The sequence below is a fragment of the Pezoporus wallicus genome, unplaced genomic scaffold (assembly GCF_028554395.1).
Source record: "Pezoporus wallicus isolate ANWC-B61680 ecotype Strahan unplaced genomic scaffold, APGP_CSIRO_Pwel_v1 contig_608, whole genome shotgun sequence".
In the NCBI taxonomy this organism is placed as follows: domain Eukaryota; kingdom Metazoa; phylum Chordata; class Aves; order Psittaciformes; family Psittacidae; genus Pezoporus; species Pezoporus wallicus.
Window position 1 is genome coordinate 590298 of NW_026639059.1, and position 20247 is coordinate 610544.

Sequence of the window (20247 nt, forward strand, 5' to 3'; positions counted from 1 at the left end):
CGCCGCCCGGGGACCGCGGCGAACGGAGCAGGCGAAGAGGCAGGGGAGCAGGCGGGACGGGGAGCGCACACCGCGGGGCTGGCTCCCGCTCTGGCAGCTCTGCGCTGGCTGCCCCGGCGGTGTCATCGTCGGCACCCAGGCGGAGCTGATGAAGGGGGAGGCTCCAGCGCAGACCTCAGGATGTAGAAAGAGCTACTTCAGCCGCTCCAGCCGATGAGTTAGCTGTATTCGGAGATCGGCTCAGATGCTGCTATAGTGTTTGCCAATAGTATGGGGAATAAATAAGACGAATAAGATGTGTGCACGTCTAGAGGGTATGACAACACTGGCATCACAGAAATGTGGTGGCATGGCTCCTATGACTGGAGTGTTGGAATGGAAGGTTACAGGCTCTTTAGGAAAGACAGGCTGGGCAGATGGGGAGGGGGTGTAGCTGTTTATGTCAATGACTGGCTGGACTGTATGGAACTCTGCCTGGGGATGGGAGATGGGCCAACAGAGAGCTTGTGGGTTAGGGTCAGAGGGAGAAACTAAACCATCAAAAGAAGCATAACCAAGAGGTCGAAGGAGGTGATCCTGCCCCTCTACTGTGCTTTCATGAGACCCCACTTGGAGTATTGTGTGCAGTTCTGCTGTCCTCAACATAAAAAAGACATGGAACTGTTGGAACAAGTCCAGAGGAGGACTGCAAGGAGCTGTGGAGGCTGGAGCACCTCTTGTAAGAAGACAGCTGAGAGAGTTGAGGAACATCTATATCTGAAGGGGGCCTACAGGGATGCTGGGGAGGGACTTTTCATCAGGGACTGTAGTGATAGGACAAGGGGTAATGGGTTTGAACTTCAACAGGGAAAGTTCAGGTTAGATATAAGGAGGAAGTTCTTTACTTTGAGAGTGGAGAGGCACTGGAACGAGTTGCCCAGAGAAGTGGTGAATGCTGCATCCGTGGCAGTGTTCAAAGCCAGGTTGGACAGAGTCTTGGGTGACGTGGTCTAATGTGAAGCATTCATGCCCAAACTATTCTATGATTCTATTTACCAAAGTATTTTTCTTCTTTTTGTGAGGAGTTATCATTTTGTTTATTTGTACATATAAGCAAAATGGGAAGGAAGAAATTTAGTTGGATCTCTATTTGAAGATGAACACAGATTAAAAGTACTCACCACATAAAAATTACCAAGAAATTGGAATTCTTCAATTACAGCAGAATATGTTGGAGTAGCTTCAGTTTCTGGAGCTGATGCAATATGAAATACTGTAATAAAGTTTCTTTTACAGTACAATGAATTCACAAGGTTTGAAGCACATTTTCTGCTTACCAAGATATTTTTTCTAAAGAATAATTCGTAGGTGAAAATGGGAACACAAAGAGATTTTCTGGATATTGGCAAGTGTGAAACTAACATCAAAAACAGTGGACTACAGTTTAGTAACTGGCATTGGAGCTTCCTCTGGAAGACTGCTGTCCAAGATAGAATCATACAATCATAGAATGGTTAGGGTTGGAAAGGACCTTTAGATCATCGAGTTCCAACCCCCCTGCCATGGGCAGGGACATCTCACACTAAACCATCTCACCCAAGGCCTCATCCAACCTGGTCTTAACCACTGTCAGGGATGGAGCATTCACAACCTCTCTGGGCAACCCATTCCAGTGCCTCACCACCATAACAGGAAGGAATTTCCTCCTTATATTCAATCTAAACTTCCCCTGTTTAAGTTTTAACCCGTTACCCCTTGTCCTGTCACTACAGTCCCTAATGAACTCCAACATCCCTATAGGACCCCTTCAGATACTGGAAGGCTGCTATGAGGTCTCCACGCAGCCTTCTCTTCTCCAGGATGAACAGCCCCAACTTCCTCAGCCTGTCTTCATACGGGAGGTGCTCCAGTCCCCTGATCATTCTCGTGACCCTCCTCTGGGCTTGTTCCAACAGTTCCATGTCCTTTTTATGTTGAGGACACCAGAACTGCACCCAGTACTCCAGGTGAGGTCTCACGAGAGCAGAGTAGAGGGGCAGGATCACCTCCTTCGACCTGCTGGTCACGCTCCTTTTGATGCAGCCCAGGATATGTTTGGCTTTCTGGGCTGTGAGCGCACACTGAAGCCGGCTCATGTTCATTTTCTCATTGAGCAGCACCCCCAGTGTTGCAGTCCTTCTCTGCAGGGCTTCTCTGAATCTCTTCCCTGCCCAACCTGTAGCTGTACCTGGGATTGCTCCGACCCAGGTGTAGGACCTTGCACTTGTCATGGTTAAACTTCATAAGGTTGGCTTCAGCCCATCTCACAAGCGTGTCAAGGTCCCTCTGGATGGCATTCCTTCCCTCCAGGGTATCAACTGAACCACACAGCTTGGTGTCATCGGCAAACCTGCTGAGGGTGCACTCAATCCCACTGGCCATGTCAGCGACAAAGATGTTGAACCAGACCGGTCCCAACACCGATCCCTGAGGGACACCACTCGTTACTGGTCTCCAGCCGGACATTGAGCCGTTGACCACAACTCTTTGCGTGAGGCCGTCCAGCCAGTTCTTTATCCACCAAGCAGTCCATCCATCAAATTGATGTCTCTCCAATTCAGAGACAAGGATGTCGTGTGGGACAGTGTTGAATACTTTACACAAGTCCAGGTAGATGACGTCAGCTGCTCTACCCCTGTCCATCAGTTCTGTAGCCCCATCATAGAAGGCCACCAAATTGGTCAGGCAGGATTTCCCCTTAGTGAAGCCATGCTGGCTGTCACCAAGCACCTTGTTGATTTTCATGTGCCTTAGCATGCCTTCCAGGAGAATCTGCTCCAAGATTTTGCCAGGCACAGAGGTGAGACTGACTGGTCTGTAGTTCCCCGGGTCATCCATTTTCCCCTTCTTGAAAATGGGGGTTATATTTCCCTTTTTGCAGTCATCGGGAACTTCACCTGACTGCCATGATTTCTCAAATATGATGGCCAGTGGCTTAGCAACTTCATTCGCCCGCTCCTTCAGGACCTGTGCATGGATTTCATTAGGCCCCATCGACTTGTGCATGTTCAGATTTTTAAGAAGGGCTTGAACCAGATCCTCTCCTACAGTGGGCCCGAGGTCTTCATTCTCACAGTCCTTGCATCTGCTTTCCAAGACTTGGGTGGTGCAGTCAGAGCCTTTGCCAGTGAAGACCGAGGCAAAGAAGTCATTCAGAACCTCAGCCTTCTCCAAATCCTGCGTAGCCAGTTCTCCTGAGAGCTTCCTGAGGGGGCCTACGTTCTCCCTGGTCTGTTTTTTATTTGCTATGTACTTGTAGAATCCCTTCCTGTTATCTTTAATATCCCTAGCCAAGTTTAATTCTAACTGGGCCTTGGCTTTCCTAACCTGTTCCCTAGCTTCCTGGACAACATCCCTGTAGTCTTCCCATGCCGCCTGTCCTTGCTTCCACATTTTATAAGCCTCTTTTTTTATTTGAATTTTCCTCAGTAGCTCCTTATCCATCCAAGGAGGTCTCCTGGCCCTCCTGCTGCACTTCCTTCTAGTTGGGAAGTTCAAAGCAAAGGTAAGTCTATGTCTACCTCCTAAATGTTGCCTGTTAAAATGCTGGCCAAAAGAAAGGTTTTCTTATGTCCTCATCCAGCTCATTCTTTGCAAATCTTTTTCTGCCACTTCTATGTCATCCACAGGGTTATAGTCCCTTTAAACAAAATGAGAGAAATTTGAATTGAATTCCTGTCCATGTGCAGTCAAGTGCTTTTTTCTTTGCTAAGAAAATTTCATCAGCAAAGCAACTAGGAAAGAAAACCTAACATTGCTATTATTTTGACTTTTTTTAATCCAAAAGTCTAGCATTGTAGCAACATGTTCTTTAAACATAAACTCAAGGCATAAGAATTATCAGGGTAGCATGTGTTATATAAATAAAACTGTGTATAACAACTTCATGCCAGCTAAAGAAGTACCACATACCATGCCTAGCCCATTGCTAGGTGAAGAGGTTTCTGTACAAGAGAAGGGACAGCTGGCAGGGCTTGTCAAAAGATCTTGTCATCAGTCTGCTGCTTAACATTCAGAAAGCTTTAATTTGTGGACAGTCTGGACCTTCTGTAAGCTTTATGTTTTCAGTAAGTTATTGCAAAGGGAATGCTGTTTGAGAAGTGGTGGACAGGAGTAAATGGCCTGGGATTTTTTTTATTGGTATGTTTTTTCTTACAGTTACCAATTACTTTGAGTTTGCTTTCGTTTGCTAATAATGCTATTTTTAGTTAGTTACAGACTGTAGCAGAGTAATTCTTAAATCTTTCTGTTGGTTAGGATATTACAAACCTTAAGAGTTGCATCTTACTTTTATAATCCAGGCAGAGAAATGTGAAATAGCAGATGTTCATCTCAATCTTCCTATTTCAGCATCCTGTCATTCCAAAGAAAAGCTTTAAACTCACTTATGGAGGGTGAGAGGGGGGAAGAGATTTTCATACTTGGTTTCTGGGAAGCTTTGTGAGAGACTTCACTAGAAGGAAACACTGCAGTGTTACCCTATAGCAGGGAGAAAAGATTGAAATCTTCAGAAATCATTATTCAGACTTCTCAGTGCTTTTGTAAAAGGCTCTTGAGAAATGTTGCCACCCTAAAATTTAAAATGGCCTTACTGTCTTCATAAATAACTTCTGAGGAAAATCAAGTACGATGCAACATGCTGCTTATACAACACAGAAAATTCATGTCTTGCATAAAATAAAGTCTTGAGTATTGTAATGCTTTTTCAGTGAATGCAGTTTTCTTTCTGTGAAAGGAAAAAAAATAAGCAATAATTTCTGCTCTGTTTATCAGACAGAAAAGATTTGAATAGCAGTAGCTTAAATGAAGTATCTGGAAAGAGGATTTATTTATGTATCAGTGTACTGACAGCTGACCCCTTTGAGGCCATCCATGTTCAGCACTTTCAGTCTGAGGCTTCTAATGAATAAATTTGAGGAAAGCAAGCTTTTGCAGATTTTGGATGACTTTGGATATGGCTGACTCTATACCAGGGGAAGAATGTAGTGCTTATTCCTGACAGCTGCCATTACAGAACCATAATTTCTGATAAAATACCATCAAAATGAGAGTTGAGGAAAGATAGATTAATCAAATCAAGCATCTAGACTTTGTTTGTCAGAAAAACAATATATAAAACAGTTGGATTGCCTTTTATTACTGCAGATCCACATGGATTTTTTTTTTTTTTTTTAAAGCAGAGGATCAAATTTCAGTGCTAGTTTCCAAAGGTTGCATGTAAAGAAGAAAAAGGGCCTTTTTTTTTTTTCTATCACTGAATGAAGACATCTGAAACACTTTTGTATTTTGGTTGTTTATTGTTTTAATTTTTCATTGTAATATTTACCACAGGTGGAGAAAAATATCTTGCTTCTTTTGTTTTTGTTGATGACTCCTAGAGTCTTAACCTTAAATACTTTTTTTTTTTCTTTTCAACTTTTTCTTCTCTTTTCAAAAGAAAATCTTTGGAAAGGTATTAGAAGTTTTATAGAAAATCAAAAATACTTGGAATTCTTGCAAATTTGTAGTAATTGAAAATCTGCCATCATTTTGCTGTTTTTTTTTTTTTGATGTAAAAACATACAATGTATTTCAGTGCTCTGTTAGCTTGCATTTTAAGGAAACTATATGGTTTTTTTCAAGTCATCCCAGAACTGCAGAAGAAGTGAATTCAAAGAATTTATTCTGATGAAGTTATTCAATAGTGATTCTACTAGGTTTAAAAAATTGAGCAACACTGATGAAATGTGATTACCTTTCCCCTGGGTTTCTCAGACATATTCTTCTTTGAAACCTTTGTCTTTATTTTCCTTCAGTATAAGTAAATGATGTTCTTTAAAAACTGCTTAGAGATGGAGTCTATTATGTAATAAATAATTAAACTGAGTTTAAGAAACTCAGTCAAGACACTTTAAATAGGTGGCCTGATTGTTCTGAGCAAGATGATCACCCAGTTGTTCGATTCACATATGGAAACCTCAAAACTGGGAACATAATTTTGTCTACAGTTTTAGGTTCCCAATTTTAGACTTATTCTAAAGCAGTTCATCTTACTAGGTGGATCCTTTTACTGTAATATGTCACAAACTATGCCTCAATTGTGGAACTTGCAAATTCATAAATCGAGGGTGTTCTGTTTGTATCTTGATTTGGGGGTGAGCGGTAGGAATGTCCCAGCCCAATTAAAAGGACACTTGTGGGAACCCAGTCCAACAGAGGGGTATTACATTCCAAAGATGCCCTCTTGAAGGGTCAGGGTTGGGCATACCGTAATGTGCGTCCAGGTGAATACAGAGGCAGAGTTAATTCGTCTGGGTTAAATGCTTTTTTGGAGTCATAGTTGTGATGGCTCTTAACTAAATTCTCTCTTATCTGATGAATAAAAGGCAATAATTTTCTCATTTCTGCCCCAGCTTCCGTTGGTAATATGTGTTATTACTGTATTAATAAAATCTGAGTGACTGTGTAGCCACAATTAACGACTGAAAGTGTCGTGTTTACGTAATACTAGTAAGGAGTTTGTGTAAAATTTATTTAAAGACATTTTTGAAAAAAAAACAAAAAAAAAACCCAACAAAACAACAAAACTGTGATGAGAGTTCAGTTCAGCAGGCTCAGTTTTCTGTCTAAAACAGTAATAAGTCTTCTACAACCATACCTAACAGGCAGAAACTCTATGTAACTCTGTAACTCATCATATTAAAGTTTTGATAGCTGTAGACAAATCTATGTAGTTGGTGTAGACTGTATGAGCAGACAGAACTGTAACTTGGTGCTGGCAAATCCCAGGAATAATGAGGCTTTGGTAGGTAACTAGTAATCTGTAGACTGATGTTGTTATTTACGAAGGTGTGTTCCAGATGTGGCAATGCAAACGGTTTGTAAGTGCTGTTCAAAACAGCAGTGGACCTCCCTCTCTGACCAGCACTCTTCCAATGTTGCCTACTCCACTTTCTGCTGTACAGCACTGGGGAAGGAACCTATATTAATGACAAGAGTATGTGTTTTTCACTAAATGGCTTTTTGTATGCTGGTAGCTCAGATTGTGTCATGCATCGCTGTAATTTGCTTCAGATTTATGCTGAATCATAAGAAAAATTTCATATGTGTTATTTGATATATTTATGCAAAGCTGCCAAAATACAGCATCACTGTTCCAGACATTCTTTTACAGACATTCTGAATATTTTCCCTAACACAGTAATAGTATATATAGGTCAAAGGAGGTGATCCTGCCCCTCTACTCTGCTCTTGTGAGACCTCACCTGGAGTATTGTGTGCAGTTCTGGTGTCCTCAACATAAAAAGGACATGAAACTGTTGGAGCAAGTCCAGAGAAGGGCCATGAGGATGAGCAGGGGAATGGAGCACCTCCCGCATGAAGACAGGCTGAGGAAGTTGGGGCTGTTCAGCCTGGAGAAGAGAAGGCTGCGTGGAGACCTCATAGCAGCCTTCCAGTATCTGAAGGGGGCCTATAGGGATGGTGGGGAGAGACTCTTCATTAGGGACTGTAGTGACAAGAAAAGGGGTAACGGGTTAAAACTTAAACAGGGGAAGTTTAGATTGAATATAAGGAGGAAATTCCTTCCTGTTATGGTGGTGAGGCACTGGAATAGGTTGCCCAGAGAGGTTGTGAATGCTCCATCCCTGGCAGTGTTCAAGACCAGGTTGGATGAGGCCTTGGGTGAGATGGTTTAGTGTGAGGTGTCCCTGCCCACGGCAGGGGGATTGGAACTTGATGATCTTAAGGTCCTTTCCAACCCTAACGATTCTATGATTCTATGATTTACGCAAAGCCTAGAAGTAAATGGAAAAATGAATGCACACAAATGTCTGTTATTTCAGTACTACAGATCTCTTTGTTAAAATATATGCTGATTTTACGGGTATAACATTAATATTTCAACATAAATACTTTATTGATTCTCTAGCTCTTTAGGTAGGTGAATTGACAGGACTTTCTTTTTTTACCATGTACCAGAACAACTGCTAGGTTGTACTAGAGAGCAGTTGTACTCTTGTTGTACTAGAGAGAACTCCAGCTGTAGATAGCAAATGCTTTGATCTGACTAACAAGGCAGTCTTTGTGCTTGGAGCTTGTTTATTTCTTCAGGGCTGTAATTTAGCCCTCCAGTCCACATATGTCTGTAAACCTCAGCAGTATGCTTATTGCAAGTGTTACTGCCAATTCTACATCATTGCAGTTTCCATAACACAGAGGAGATCTGTAATATCAAAAGGAGGTACAATACTCTCCTTTTTTTTTTCCCCTGTAAATTCTTTAAAGAAAAAAAAGAAAGAAATCGTTGAAAATGTTTTCTCTGCATGGAATTCGCACCAGAAGGGCCGGCTCAACCTTCTGTTATTTAGGCATTGCATCAAGGCTCAAGGAGATTCACAGAAATTTCTGCAGGTGTCTGCAGAATTTTCCTCCTCTTTGAAATACTGGTTACAATAAAGATGAATGATTATTAATATTTACTTGTTAGGTGTGCTGACACTCATAGCTGTGCATGAATGCTCTAGTCTGCATATTCATTTTTGGTATGAAGTTTCATTTGCCAGCTTAGGTGTACTGCTCACACCATTCTCTTTAATGCCTGAATAAATAATATGCATGGTTTATTAAATACAAAATCAAAATGAAAGTGAAGATAGGCTTGTAAGATGGCTCTTCTTATATAGTAGTTTAGGGGTGGATATAAATATTAAACATTCAGATGATTGTAGCTCAAGTATTTTGAATAACATTTATTCCAGTGGCTATCTCTGAATTCATATTGATAATTAAATTATTTTAATAGGAGTAATACTTCATGATAAGTCAATGAAGTAGTTGCCATGATCTTCAAGAGTTCTCCATAAAAGCTGTATTTACAGATATTGCTCGAACAATAAATCTGATTCTCCTAAGAAAAATTTCCAAGAGGGTAATAATATCTAGAGCTAGCTGCCAGTTTAGCTGTATATTCTTAAAGGTTTAAGTCTCAGTTACTCCAAAGATATAGCTGCAGAAATTAACCAAATTGCATAACAAAGATGCTTAAATAATTTCAAATCAATCTCAGCAAGAAACTGAAATATATTATAGAAGATGCTTGGAAAGAAAGGGGATATGTGCATAATACAGCATCTAGCACAGGGGTTATTCTGTTGCATGTGGCCTGTTTCAATGTGATCGAAATCAGCAGTACAATAACATAGCCATTATTCTAGTTCTGTGAAGTGTGTACAGGAACAAAAAGAGAATATATTAGATCATTTTCGTCTGCTTTATCTTTTTTTATGAGTTTCATTTTTCGTTTCTTCTGCAGAATAAGCCTTTATCTCCTGACATAAGTAAGATTAAAGATCTGCTGAAGTAAAAATACTTCATTGAGACAAATCGGTTAACTTGCCACATATCAAGCCATTTTATAAATTGGTTTGACCTTTTACATAAAAGAAATAATATTAATATTGCACTTAACTAGCATTAAATAGTGTTTGTCATTGACAGGTTACTGAGGGTATTACAGTTCTGTAACTCTTAATGAATCTCTAACCAGAAGTTAAAAAAAAATGTTCTAAATAATGTTCATTAATTTATTTGGTAATTAATGAAGTGTATAAGAAGGGCATGGTTCCTTGAACAGTCAGATTAAATAAATGTACCCTGTTTCTTTGTAATAATTTTAGGTGTATCAAAGTCAGACATTGTCAGCTTTCCTTGATATTTTTTGAGTATAACTGCTTCTCTAGAGAAATAAAATGCAGGCTGAACCTACTTAGACTTCAGTGAAGTGCCCATGGAAAGGATGGGCTTTATTATTCATGAAGTGGTTAATTAATCCAGTCATGTCAGTGCTAGTACTGTCTCTCTATTAACTTCTAACTGCAGCAGATCTGTAATAGTTATACTGATAAATAACCTCCCATAGGCTTTGCACTCAGTGTCTTATCCCCACTCCATTAATGCACATGCCATGAGATTAGCCATTTTGGAAAAAAATAGTCCTAGTCCACATATATGTAGTCCATAAGTGATGGAGTGTTTATCGCATTGATAATCCACTTAAATTGTTATTGTTCTCACTTCGAATTTGTGGCTTATTTTCAGTTTGAAGTGTAATTGCATGTGCAAGATGTGGCATCTTGTTATTCCTTTTTCTGATAGATTTTAAAAAATCAAGTTGATTAAATGCCTTCTGTCGCATGATGTATTTTAGGCTTTTATATGTTTTTCTTGTGCCTTCTCTGTTTTTCAATGCCAATTATAAATTATAGATGTTCAAACTTGGTTATGTGATTCTAGAAGAGATCTCAGTAACAACCTGTGCAGAACTTCAGGACAGTCTTTAAAAGAGTTCTGTGTAGGCAGCAAGAGATGAAATTCCTTTGGGGCAAGCATAAAGTATATCATTCCAGTGTTTTTTTATATCCACACTTTCTGGTTATGAAGGTGTCCTGGCATTCAGCACTTGGAAGAATTTTTTGGCCTTACAAGACTCCATGGAATTGGCATTTTTGTCATATCCCTTCGTAATCCGTTAGTGAGGCCTCTGCTGCTGACATAAATGGCCTCATCAAAGAGGCAAAATCACATGGGTTAAATGAGATGCATAAATCCTTGTTTCTGGACCCTTGACTTCTTTGTTACTGGTCATAAGGAATAGTTTCCAATACTGCTGCTCCAGACAGTCTTTGTAAGCACTGAAGCAAGGCCTGTGTCCAAGTATCAGTTGCTCAGCTCCTACTTCCCAGTTGCCCAAGTGTTTCCATCTGGAACCAAAAAAAAGTCTCATCTCTTCCTTTAGCTTCAACAATATTTTCAAGCTAATGTTTCCAGATCAGCATATGAAAAGACTTACTTGTATTTCAGGGTGCTCAACCTAACATCTTTTAACTCCTGAGAAGAGCAGTGAACTCACAGCAATTCTTAATGGTTTGTTGACCGTGCACGTCCTTGTCAGAGCCTTTGATCCTTCCTCCGAACTGTGTCAGGTGTCAGCACTTGAACAAAAGAAAGCAGTACTACTGCCAGGTGACACATTAGGGCTCATAATTAACAAGCAGCATTTGCTCTCTATGAGCATCTCATCTTCAGGCAAATTGCTTACTGTTTTAATCTCTAGTAACTTTTCTGTATGCTATTCAGTTTTTTCACATGCATGTTAATTTGTGAGTTAGACCTTCTCATGACTCAGCAGTAATTTGCTCAGATGCAGTCACCTAGTCAAGTCCAAACAACACTGTGCAGAACTTCACAAGTTTATAGCTGAGTAGCTTGGCAATCATACAAAGTCACAGACTTGTGAAGTGCTCATACACTGAAATAATAGACTGGATAATTATCATAGGCAGGAGTATGAGAAGCTCATAGAGTTGTTGACCTGACTCTTTATAGTATGTGTGTTGTTTGGATACAGTAAACATTAAAAAACCCTAATACGTTCTCAACCATTATAGTTTCTCAACTATAATAATTGAGTAAAATTTAACTAGGTAAGAAATTAACTTGCCTGTACTTTTTGCTGAGATCATTCAGGATTAAGAAAAGATTATAGTAATACTATTGTAGCCATCATTACCTAAAGATAAAAACAGTTTGAGACTGATAGAAGTTAGTATGTGTACATATATTTGATTAAACAAATCAAATAAAGCATATTTGATTAGGCAGACTTCTAGGATGTGGAAAAAAACAAAGCTTGGAAAGTCAAAAAAGTCCTTTCAGGTCTGAAAAGCAGTAACCCTCATGAATAAACATGACCTCAGAACAACCTTCGATAACTCAAATAGAGACAGAAAAGGAATTGAAGTTTTAAGGAACTGATCTTCTGTGAGAAGGAGGAAAACAGGTTATTTTCTCTGGAAAACGTAAGAGGCTACATAGAGGTTAGAGTGCAAATATCTACTGAGAATATTCTGATTTTAATTTTCACTGTTTGTTTATTTATTTATTGTCTTGTTAGAGCCCCATATACAAAAAGCATAGGTGTCCTATCAGTAATTGACTTAGAAGCCTTGGTCTGCAAAATGCCTGATCACACAGGAGCCACTCGACTGCCTAAAGCTACTTCTAAATGGAATAAATATATATATATATATATATGCACACATAGCTTTAAACCAAAGTTCACTAGAATAATAATGAAGAAAATGTTATTCAGTTTTATATTCTTGAGCAATTTATCCAACCCAAATGCAGCAGAGAGGTTATGAATGGAAGGTGTAGCAGTAGGCAGCTTCAGAGAGCTGTTTAGGCTGCTTTGCTCTGCTTTGAATTGCTTGCCTTTGGATTTTTCTGAAATATTGTATGAGGGGAAATTTTGGAGTGTAGGGAATTCAGACTGAATTATTGATTTGTACAGATATTTAAGCCATGGGCATTAGCATCTCTGGCCTATTATGATATATATGTTTTAAGGTTAGGTTTGCTAGACATGTGGAAAGGTGTCCTTTTGCATTCATTGTATCAGTCCACCAAAACAGAGTGCTCAACAGCATACAAACCCTGGTGGACCTTACAGCCTGATTTGGAAGAACTTCTGCTAGTTTAGGTAGTAAAGATTTTTAATAGGTATTTTCCTACATTTTAAAATTGCACTTGCATTTGTTTTCTATATTTGCTTTTGAAACCCCATAAAAATTCACCAATTTGGTCTGCAGAAATTAGGCTAGATAAATTCTTTTCAAAGCAACAAAACACCTGCAGACTTCTCTGTAGCAGTGACACTCATTGTTACCTCTCTACTTAATCTAGCTGTCAATTTTTATGAAATGTTTAGGAACCAAGTATACCTGAGGTCACAACCCTTATGTCAGATTTGTTTACAATTGACTAATGGGTTCAAAAGCTGGTGTGGGATGATCTGTTGGATAGATGTGGCACTCCTACAAGCCACATTTCTTTTGGGCTAAACCTACTGATCATTTTTTCCAGCAGGAACCAATAAGTATTTATTTCTTTTTAAGCCATTTCTATACAAAACAGTATCTATATTCATTCTTTAAACTTTTTCAGACCTGGGTGTATGATTCTGATTAGTATAATTGAAGACTTAAAGTCTATTTTAGAGCTGCAGATCATTATAGGTTTATTTATGTACAGTTTATGAATAGCATAGAACAGATTACCAAGAGGCATCTTCCAAGATGATGGAGAACATGCATACTGCACACTTTCAAAATGTGAGGTATGTGAATGTGCAGCAAATGAAGTCTTCCTCATGATTTGTAATGATGAAAATGTGACTTCTTAAGCTTCCTACACCATTGTTTCTCTTTTTGAGGTACTGTTCATGTAGGAGAATAGAAACAGGTGTCTCTGCAAAGAGACTCCAGTTTTATCTACCTTCACATTAAGCATGCAAGGGCAGAAAGAATTTTTTTCCCTCCTAACCAGTTTAGATTGTAAAGCACTCAAACACCAAATCTCTGGCTCTAGCTGGAACATATGGGCACTGCTTAATTGCAAATGCACAATAATGCCTGTTTAAGTTATTGTGTATTAGCTTCTTGCCTAAGGAGGTTGCTCTGATTTTAGCTTTGCAGTACAAAATGATGCCATGTGCCTAGATAGGTCTTTAGGTCTTTTGAGAAGGAGCACAAAGCTGTAGAAAAGTCTTCCTTTGATCTGCTAAGGAGATTATTCTTAACTAGAGTCTAGTTTGCACATCAGAATAATTTTGATCTTCTTTCTAGTTGCAATTGGCTGGGAGATTCTCCTGGTTGTGCATCTTACCATGATTACAAACCTATCTCAGAACCAATCATTATCCTTGAGTTGTCAGCCATGTTGCCACTAACACCCTCATTTACCTAACTGCTCATGCAAGATGTTTAACTTGCAGCCACTGAGGCAGGCAGCTCCTCTGTACACATTTTATATTTCAAATCAGTACTTATCAAAGCCAGTCAGCAAAAGCTTGCGTCTTCCCTTTTCTCCCCTTGCCTCCATCTTTTCATTTTGTGCTAGCTTCTGTAGATGTTAGTCCCAGCCAGACCTCTACTGGCTGCTTATCAGTACAGCCTGGCTGCCCCTGCAGTAAGTTTCAATATACACTGAATTTTTCTGGGCCCCTCTCAAGTCTGGCATGGAGAAAATCAAGTTGGAGTGGTAAGTGCTGAGGTAAGTACTGCAAGAACCCACAGTTATTAATGCTTAGGGTTGCACAAGAGCTTAAGTCTGGACACACTGCTAAAACCAAACTGTTTCCATGGGTTTGTGTCACAGCAGGACAGAATTTGTAAGCCCTTTTGGCACCTAGTATTCTGGAAAGTATGATGCAAAAGCTGAGCTGGACTGACAGGATGAATGCTTATCCAGAACTGATAGATTCTGGGTAAATATTTCTACTGTGTATTTTTTAATTACTTCCCCAGTACCCATACTGTTAGAATTACTCATTATCCGCAGTGTCCAGTATCCCAGGTAGAAGTGGACTGATTACTGAGAGACAGCAGAAATCCAAACGTATTAGCCATATATGCTATCTAGAGACTCCCATCTCTACAGTAGGCACAAAATAACAGTCATTAATATTTGGTATACCAATATCAGGCAGTGGTTGTCTGTAATGGTCTGTGAGTGTCAAAAGTGGCCTGTGAAATACACAGCTAGTGGGCATACAAATTAGATGCAAATCAAGCAGCTGCTCTAGCAGAGAGTAGTATTTATTGAGTAGAAGTGCATCAACAGGTGTGCTTAATGTCAGTGATAGGTGTCTGGAAAGACTTGTGGAGCTAGTGTTGCAGGACTACCAGAGTACCTACAGAGCAGTGGTTGAGCAAGGGATGTGAGGGTATTAAGGATGGATACTGGAGCTTGCAAGAAGTCACAGATACTACAAGGCAGCTTAGAATTAAGACACTTAAACTAAGATAATGAGACAAGGACTGGGAATTTAAAACAAGAGGCATGAGGGAAGAGTTCTGAGCAGCATCTGATACCCTCCTCTGTCTTTGTTCTTTCCTAGTGGGTGTCTTAGATACTGGGCTGTGTTGGGTTCTGTTAGACGTGAAGCAGGGAGAATGCATAGAGGAGCTAGAGCAAAGTCACTGTCTCTTGTATGACTCCCATACAGATGAAAAAGATAGCTTTTTTCTTTAAGCCAAAAACCTCAGATGAAATTAGTATCAGATATTCAGATTACATGGAAGGGCTTATTCATCTTACAAGACAAAAGCCGAATCCTGGCAATATACACAAGGTGTTAACACTTACATGGCAAGTGCGCTGGGGAGTCCAGCTATGTTCCCCTATGAATATATCAGTGCAAGAAAATTTGGAGCACATGTGCTGTCAAAAAACAACAGTTACCAAAGATGGTAGAGTTTTCTAGACTCTACTTTCTTCTCTGAGGTTTAGATTCTGCATTATAGTAATAAAGTTGTGGCTTGTTTCAAACTGGGAGCCATTATTCTTGCTGAAAATGCCCTTTGTAAATTATTTTTCAAAGGCAGAGCAATCCAGTGATTATTTTTAGAGAATTTTTGTTTTGTTTTGCCTTCCCTGGCAATGTAACGAGCTATTTTGGTAATAAAGTTGCAAATAAATTTTTAAAATCCATAATAAAAGAAGGAACCTGATCAAACTACAGTTTTACTCAACCTTTTTGCTTTTGTTATTTTGTTCTTTCACTGTCTCATATGATTTTTGTTCACCTTTCCCACAAATGTGTGTTCTGACATTCCTCTTATCATTATGTTACATCATCTTGTTGAAAGTAACTTGTATTAAAAATTAAGAGTATCACCAGTGTGTACCAGCTTCTTAAGTGTTATTGAAAGTCACCTTCCTAGTGATTGGTTTATCCAAAATGGTTATGAGCTGAGCTGTGAAAAGATGTTTTCTTTTTCTTCTTGCAGACTGCAAATGATAACCTGCATACAGATGATGAGCATGACCTCAGAGGAGATAAAGAAAACTATCTCTGTGCAGTGTGCCTGGATGTTTATTTCAATCCTTACATGTGCTATCCATGCCACCACATCTTTTGTGAGCCTTGCTTAAGGATGCTTGCCAAAGACAATCCAGCCAGTACTCCATGTCCACTGTGTCGCACTACAATTGCCAGAGTCTTTTTCCAAGCAGGTATCAAAATGAAAGTTTTTAAAATAGAGAAAAGTATTTGTGGCTTTCCCTGTTGTATTTATGGCCAGAATAAATATGTAGTTTAAAGTATAGTAAGACCCTGCTAAAAGAAAAAATAAATTAAAAGCAATATGCAATGGGCCACATTCAAAATGCATGCAGAACAAAATTTAATGATGTTAATCCACTGTAAGGTCTTTGCATTTAACTCCTCCTAGGACTATTCCATGCAGGCTTTCTTCAGTAGCGAGAAACTATTCTGGATGCATATTTTAAAACTGTCTGATTTTTGAAGTGCGATTCTGATATTTTGCATTTCATCGGCTTCCTCTTGCTGAATGCTCACAGACTCCAAACATAATAAAGATTTTCTTAAAATATCCTACCAAGAAAAGCATTTTTAAAATTACTAACATACCAACACACCAAAAAATGCACTTTTCTTGGTTTTATGGGTTTAATTTAGCTATGAGTGAAAAGAAAGATTGGCAGAACTATATCCTCCTCACTAAACTTTTTTTAAAAGTCTCCCTTCCTGGCCTCTTACACCCTTATCTCTAGTGTTCCTGACTTTTAGCAGTAGGAGAGTGTGGTGGATAAGAGGTGTCTGACATGAGAAAGGGTACAAGGTTAGAAGAGGGTAAGCAGATGTAGATGGGATACCTGGAACAGCACAAGTCAGTCTTTTATACCTGGAGCTTAAGAAGGTAAATTCAAGCACCATGAACAAAATTGCAATATAATAACTGGAGTTAGGCCTTTTAGAGTTCTTAAAATGTGTATAGACAGGTCACAAAGTAATGGAAATGACTCAGCCACGCAGGAGAATTTGTTTATTTTTGCACGCTGCAGAGATCTTGCAGCAATACTTTTTAAACTGGGAGAGTGCTGTGATGATGATAGGTTGAGGATGCAGAGTATTGGAAGTATGATATCACATTTATCAGCAGACCTGCCCAACTTGTATTTCTGTTTGTGCAGATTCTTGCTCTGCACAAGCTCAACTTTGTATAATTTGATGGCAGACCAGTTCAAAGAACCAACTAGGTCAAATATGAATTCCTTTAGGTAAGAAGGAGGCATTTTTTAGACAAACTAACCAGTGAACCAGGATGGTTCAATTTATTGCTGTTGGTGGCCAGAAATAGGGACTGACTATATCAGTAATGCAGCAGGAAAAATGGATGGAAAGCTGCAGCCTGAGCACTCTCAGCACCCTGCCTAGCTGATGTGTAGAGGTTTCAAGCTGTTCTCACTTCATTTGCTTAATGTTTGATGCTCCTTTGGATTTGATATACAGATGAAGTGTGTTTCACCGGTAGATAATTACTTTTAGTTGTTTTTTAAGGGCTATTTAAATTAAATAAAAAAAAAAAGAAAAGAAAAAGCTACTTAACAGATTGGATGCAGCAAAATACTGCTGGGACAGCACAAAGAGAAAATACAGATGCTTGGTAAAATGTATTTGCAAAACTTTTCAACACATTCAAAGTACTGCTATTTGAAATATTACCAGGATTATTTGCAATTTTTGAGTACTTAATATGCAATGTGTAAAATATGTTATGGGAGGGAATGAAGAAGAGGGAGCTGGACTCTTCTCACTGGTGCCCACTGACAGTACAAGCAGTAGTAGTCACAAACTGAAACACATGAAATTCCATGTGAACAAGGAGAACACCTTTTCACTGTGAAGGTTGTCAGACAAGTTGTTCTGAAAGGTTGTGGGGTCTCCATCTGTGGAAACTCAAAACCCAACTAGACACCCTGGGCTGCCTGCTGTAGCTGACCGTTTTTGAGCAGGGTGGGTTGGACAGAGCCTTGGGTGACATGGTTTAGTGTGAGGTGTCCCTGCCCATGGCAGGGGGGTTAGAACTAGGTGATCTTAATGTCCTTTCCAACCCTATTCTATGATTCTGTGATTCTGTGACTGGTTGATCTCAAGACATCCCTTCCAATGTAACCCATTCTGTGAAAATATTAAAAAGTCATGTACTGGTTTTGAGGAAAAGTATTTGTGTGGCTAAAGTGTAAATACAGTGTCATAAATATATAAACAGGGAGCCTAGTCTAAACAGAGAGTCATAGCAATGTATGAGATGTGTTTAGTATTAACAATTTCAGATGAGAGAAATTCATATAGCCTTACAACAGCTATTTGTATATTGCTATTCAATACATAGCAATATATGCTTGACATGGCAATATATTTTGAAAAGGATACACTGAATTTACTTCAATTTGTTATACATATATTAAAAAAATACTTCGTAGTTTTCAAGTGCATAACATACTAAGCAGCTTTTAAATCAACCAAGAAATATTGATGATGATATCATACGCTTAGAGAAGTCATAAAATCAACACATTAAGGAAGATGGATAGTGCCAAATCAGTCTAAAGGGTAGCAAATATTATTTTTTTTTTTACTCAGGAGATTTAGTAAGCCATGCAATAGTTAGGCTAAAGTCACTGCTGCTATAGGTTTGTGCAGCCAGCAAAGCAAAGTTGCTAGGATTTTTTGTGTATTTCTGTAATGCCACAGCTGAGAAGACTTACTTCACTCTCTAATTTATTCTGGGTATTTTCTACAGCTTTGCTTTTGTATAACTGTATTTTACCTTACAAGGATATCTTAAAAAGAAAACATTTAAGGGTATATTCAGAAATTCACTTCTTGGCTTGTACAGTTTTACAAACTGAATATATCTGCAAGAGAAGGTTGCGTGTAACATGTCAAAAAAAAAGATGAGGGCTAGGAGTTCAATTACCCAATTATGAAGAAAAAGAGTGCTTAAACCAGAGCTACAAATCTGGATGTGACCCATGAGGATACTTTCTTCACCCTGTTGCCTTGATCAAGTGAGGTTTTCTTACTGATTCCCTTTAGACTGAGTTCCAGTCCAGACAGGGTTAGGGTTAGGTTTAAGGTTAAGCTCTGATGGTGTCTGTTGTGCCTTCCCATCTTTTTTAAAGGCTTTATTAAAAGTCCTTCTTACATCAGGATAAAATCACGTCTAGTCAGTTGATAGGGTGCCCAGGATACACCTAAGAGAGCTTTTGATCTGATAGCTACAACCCAATTAAAGTAACCCTGAAAAAGTCCTTGATCAGAGTAAGCATTACTTAGCAACAACTAAAAACATTGGTGTTTTATCAGCACTGTTCTCAGACTAAAGTCGAAAACACAGCACTGTACCAGCTACTAAGAAGGAGAAAAAATAACCTCTACAGCTGAATCCAGGACATCAAGAAACCTTCTAAAAGCCAGTAAGGGTTGGCACCACTGCCTTTTGTGAAAACCAGGAGATGGATACTTGACCAGAGATTTCAGTATTTGAATCTGGACAATAAAGTTGAAAGAACTGTGTTGATTTTTATGACTTGTAGAAGAAAACTAAAATATTCTGTGTTGATATGATGAGAGGCAGGCAGAGTCTCATCAGAGGCTATTTCTCTGAATCTGAATAGTGTTTAATCCAGATATGTCCAGTAGCGTATCAAGCTCTTGCATAAAAATTAAGTGCTAGTGAAAAATGCACATTTTGCTCCTTTTACATTTGGGAGAGAAAATGGCCTCTTTTCCAATTGGTGACAGAGGTTTATGGGTGCAGTACCATTGTCCTTGGGTAATGAGATAGAAGGATTTAGAGATTTCTGTAGTCTGCATGTGTTGTGTTGATTCATTTCACCTGTGTTTGGGGTTTGGCTTCAAATCTGCCAATGCCTTCCTCTTATACAGAAAAAGCTACTGCAATCCAAGGGCATTTGGAATTTTTTCTTCTTTCTGGAAGCTCACAAAAAGCTTAGGTCTCTCAAATTTTCCAGAGAAACAGATTTCATAAAATACAGATTATTGAAAAATTATGAACGATTTCAATGGAAGAGGTGAACAAATAATACATAAGACTTTTTGAAGGTCTGTAAATGGTCTTTTTTTTTCTATTAAGATACAGCAGGAATTATGGTAGCGGCTGCTGGTATTTATCTGGACCCATGATGGTTTGAAGAGTCAAAATGTGGGGGGTTTGAAGTTTTCCCTGTTAACTTCTAGCTTAGCAACTCTGATACAAAGTAAATCACTTCTTTCTGTGTTAGGAAAGCATGGTTATTTTAAAATTGTTTTACATTGTTAAATTGCTATGGACAAGTTAGTTTTGACAGTTTTGAGTT

The 20247-nt window shown here is 39.0% G+C and overlaps 1 protein-coding gene across 2 annotated transcripts in view; it reads left to right on the forward strand.

The window, feature by feature from the left end:
* RNF180 (ring finger protein 180) overlaps nucleotides 1-20247 on the forward strand; it is a 69794-nt gene that overhangs the window by 31256 nt on the left and 18291 nt on the right. For both annotated transcript variants that reach the window (XM_057413567.1, XM_057413568.1), the window contains exon 5: nucleotides 15849-16074. In XM_057413567.1, the coding sequence (XP_057269550.1) occupies nucleotides 15849-16074 (226 nt within the window). The remainder of the gene's footprint in view (nucleotides 1-15848; nucleotides 16075-20247) is intronic.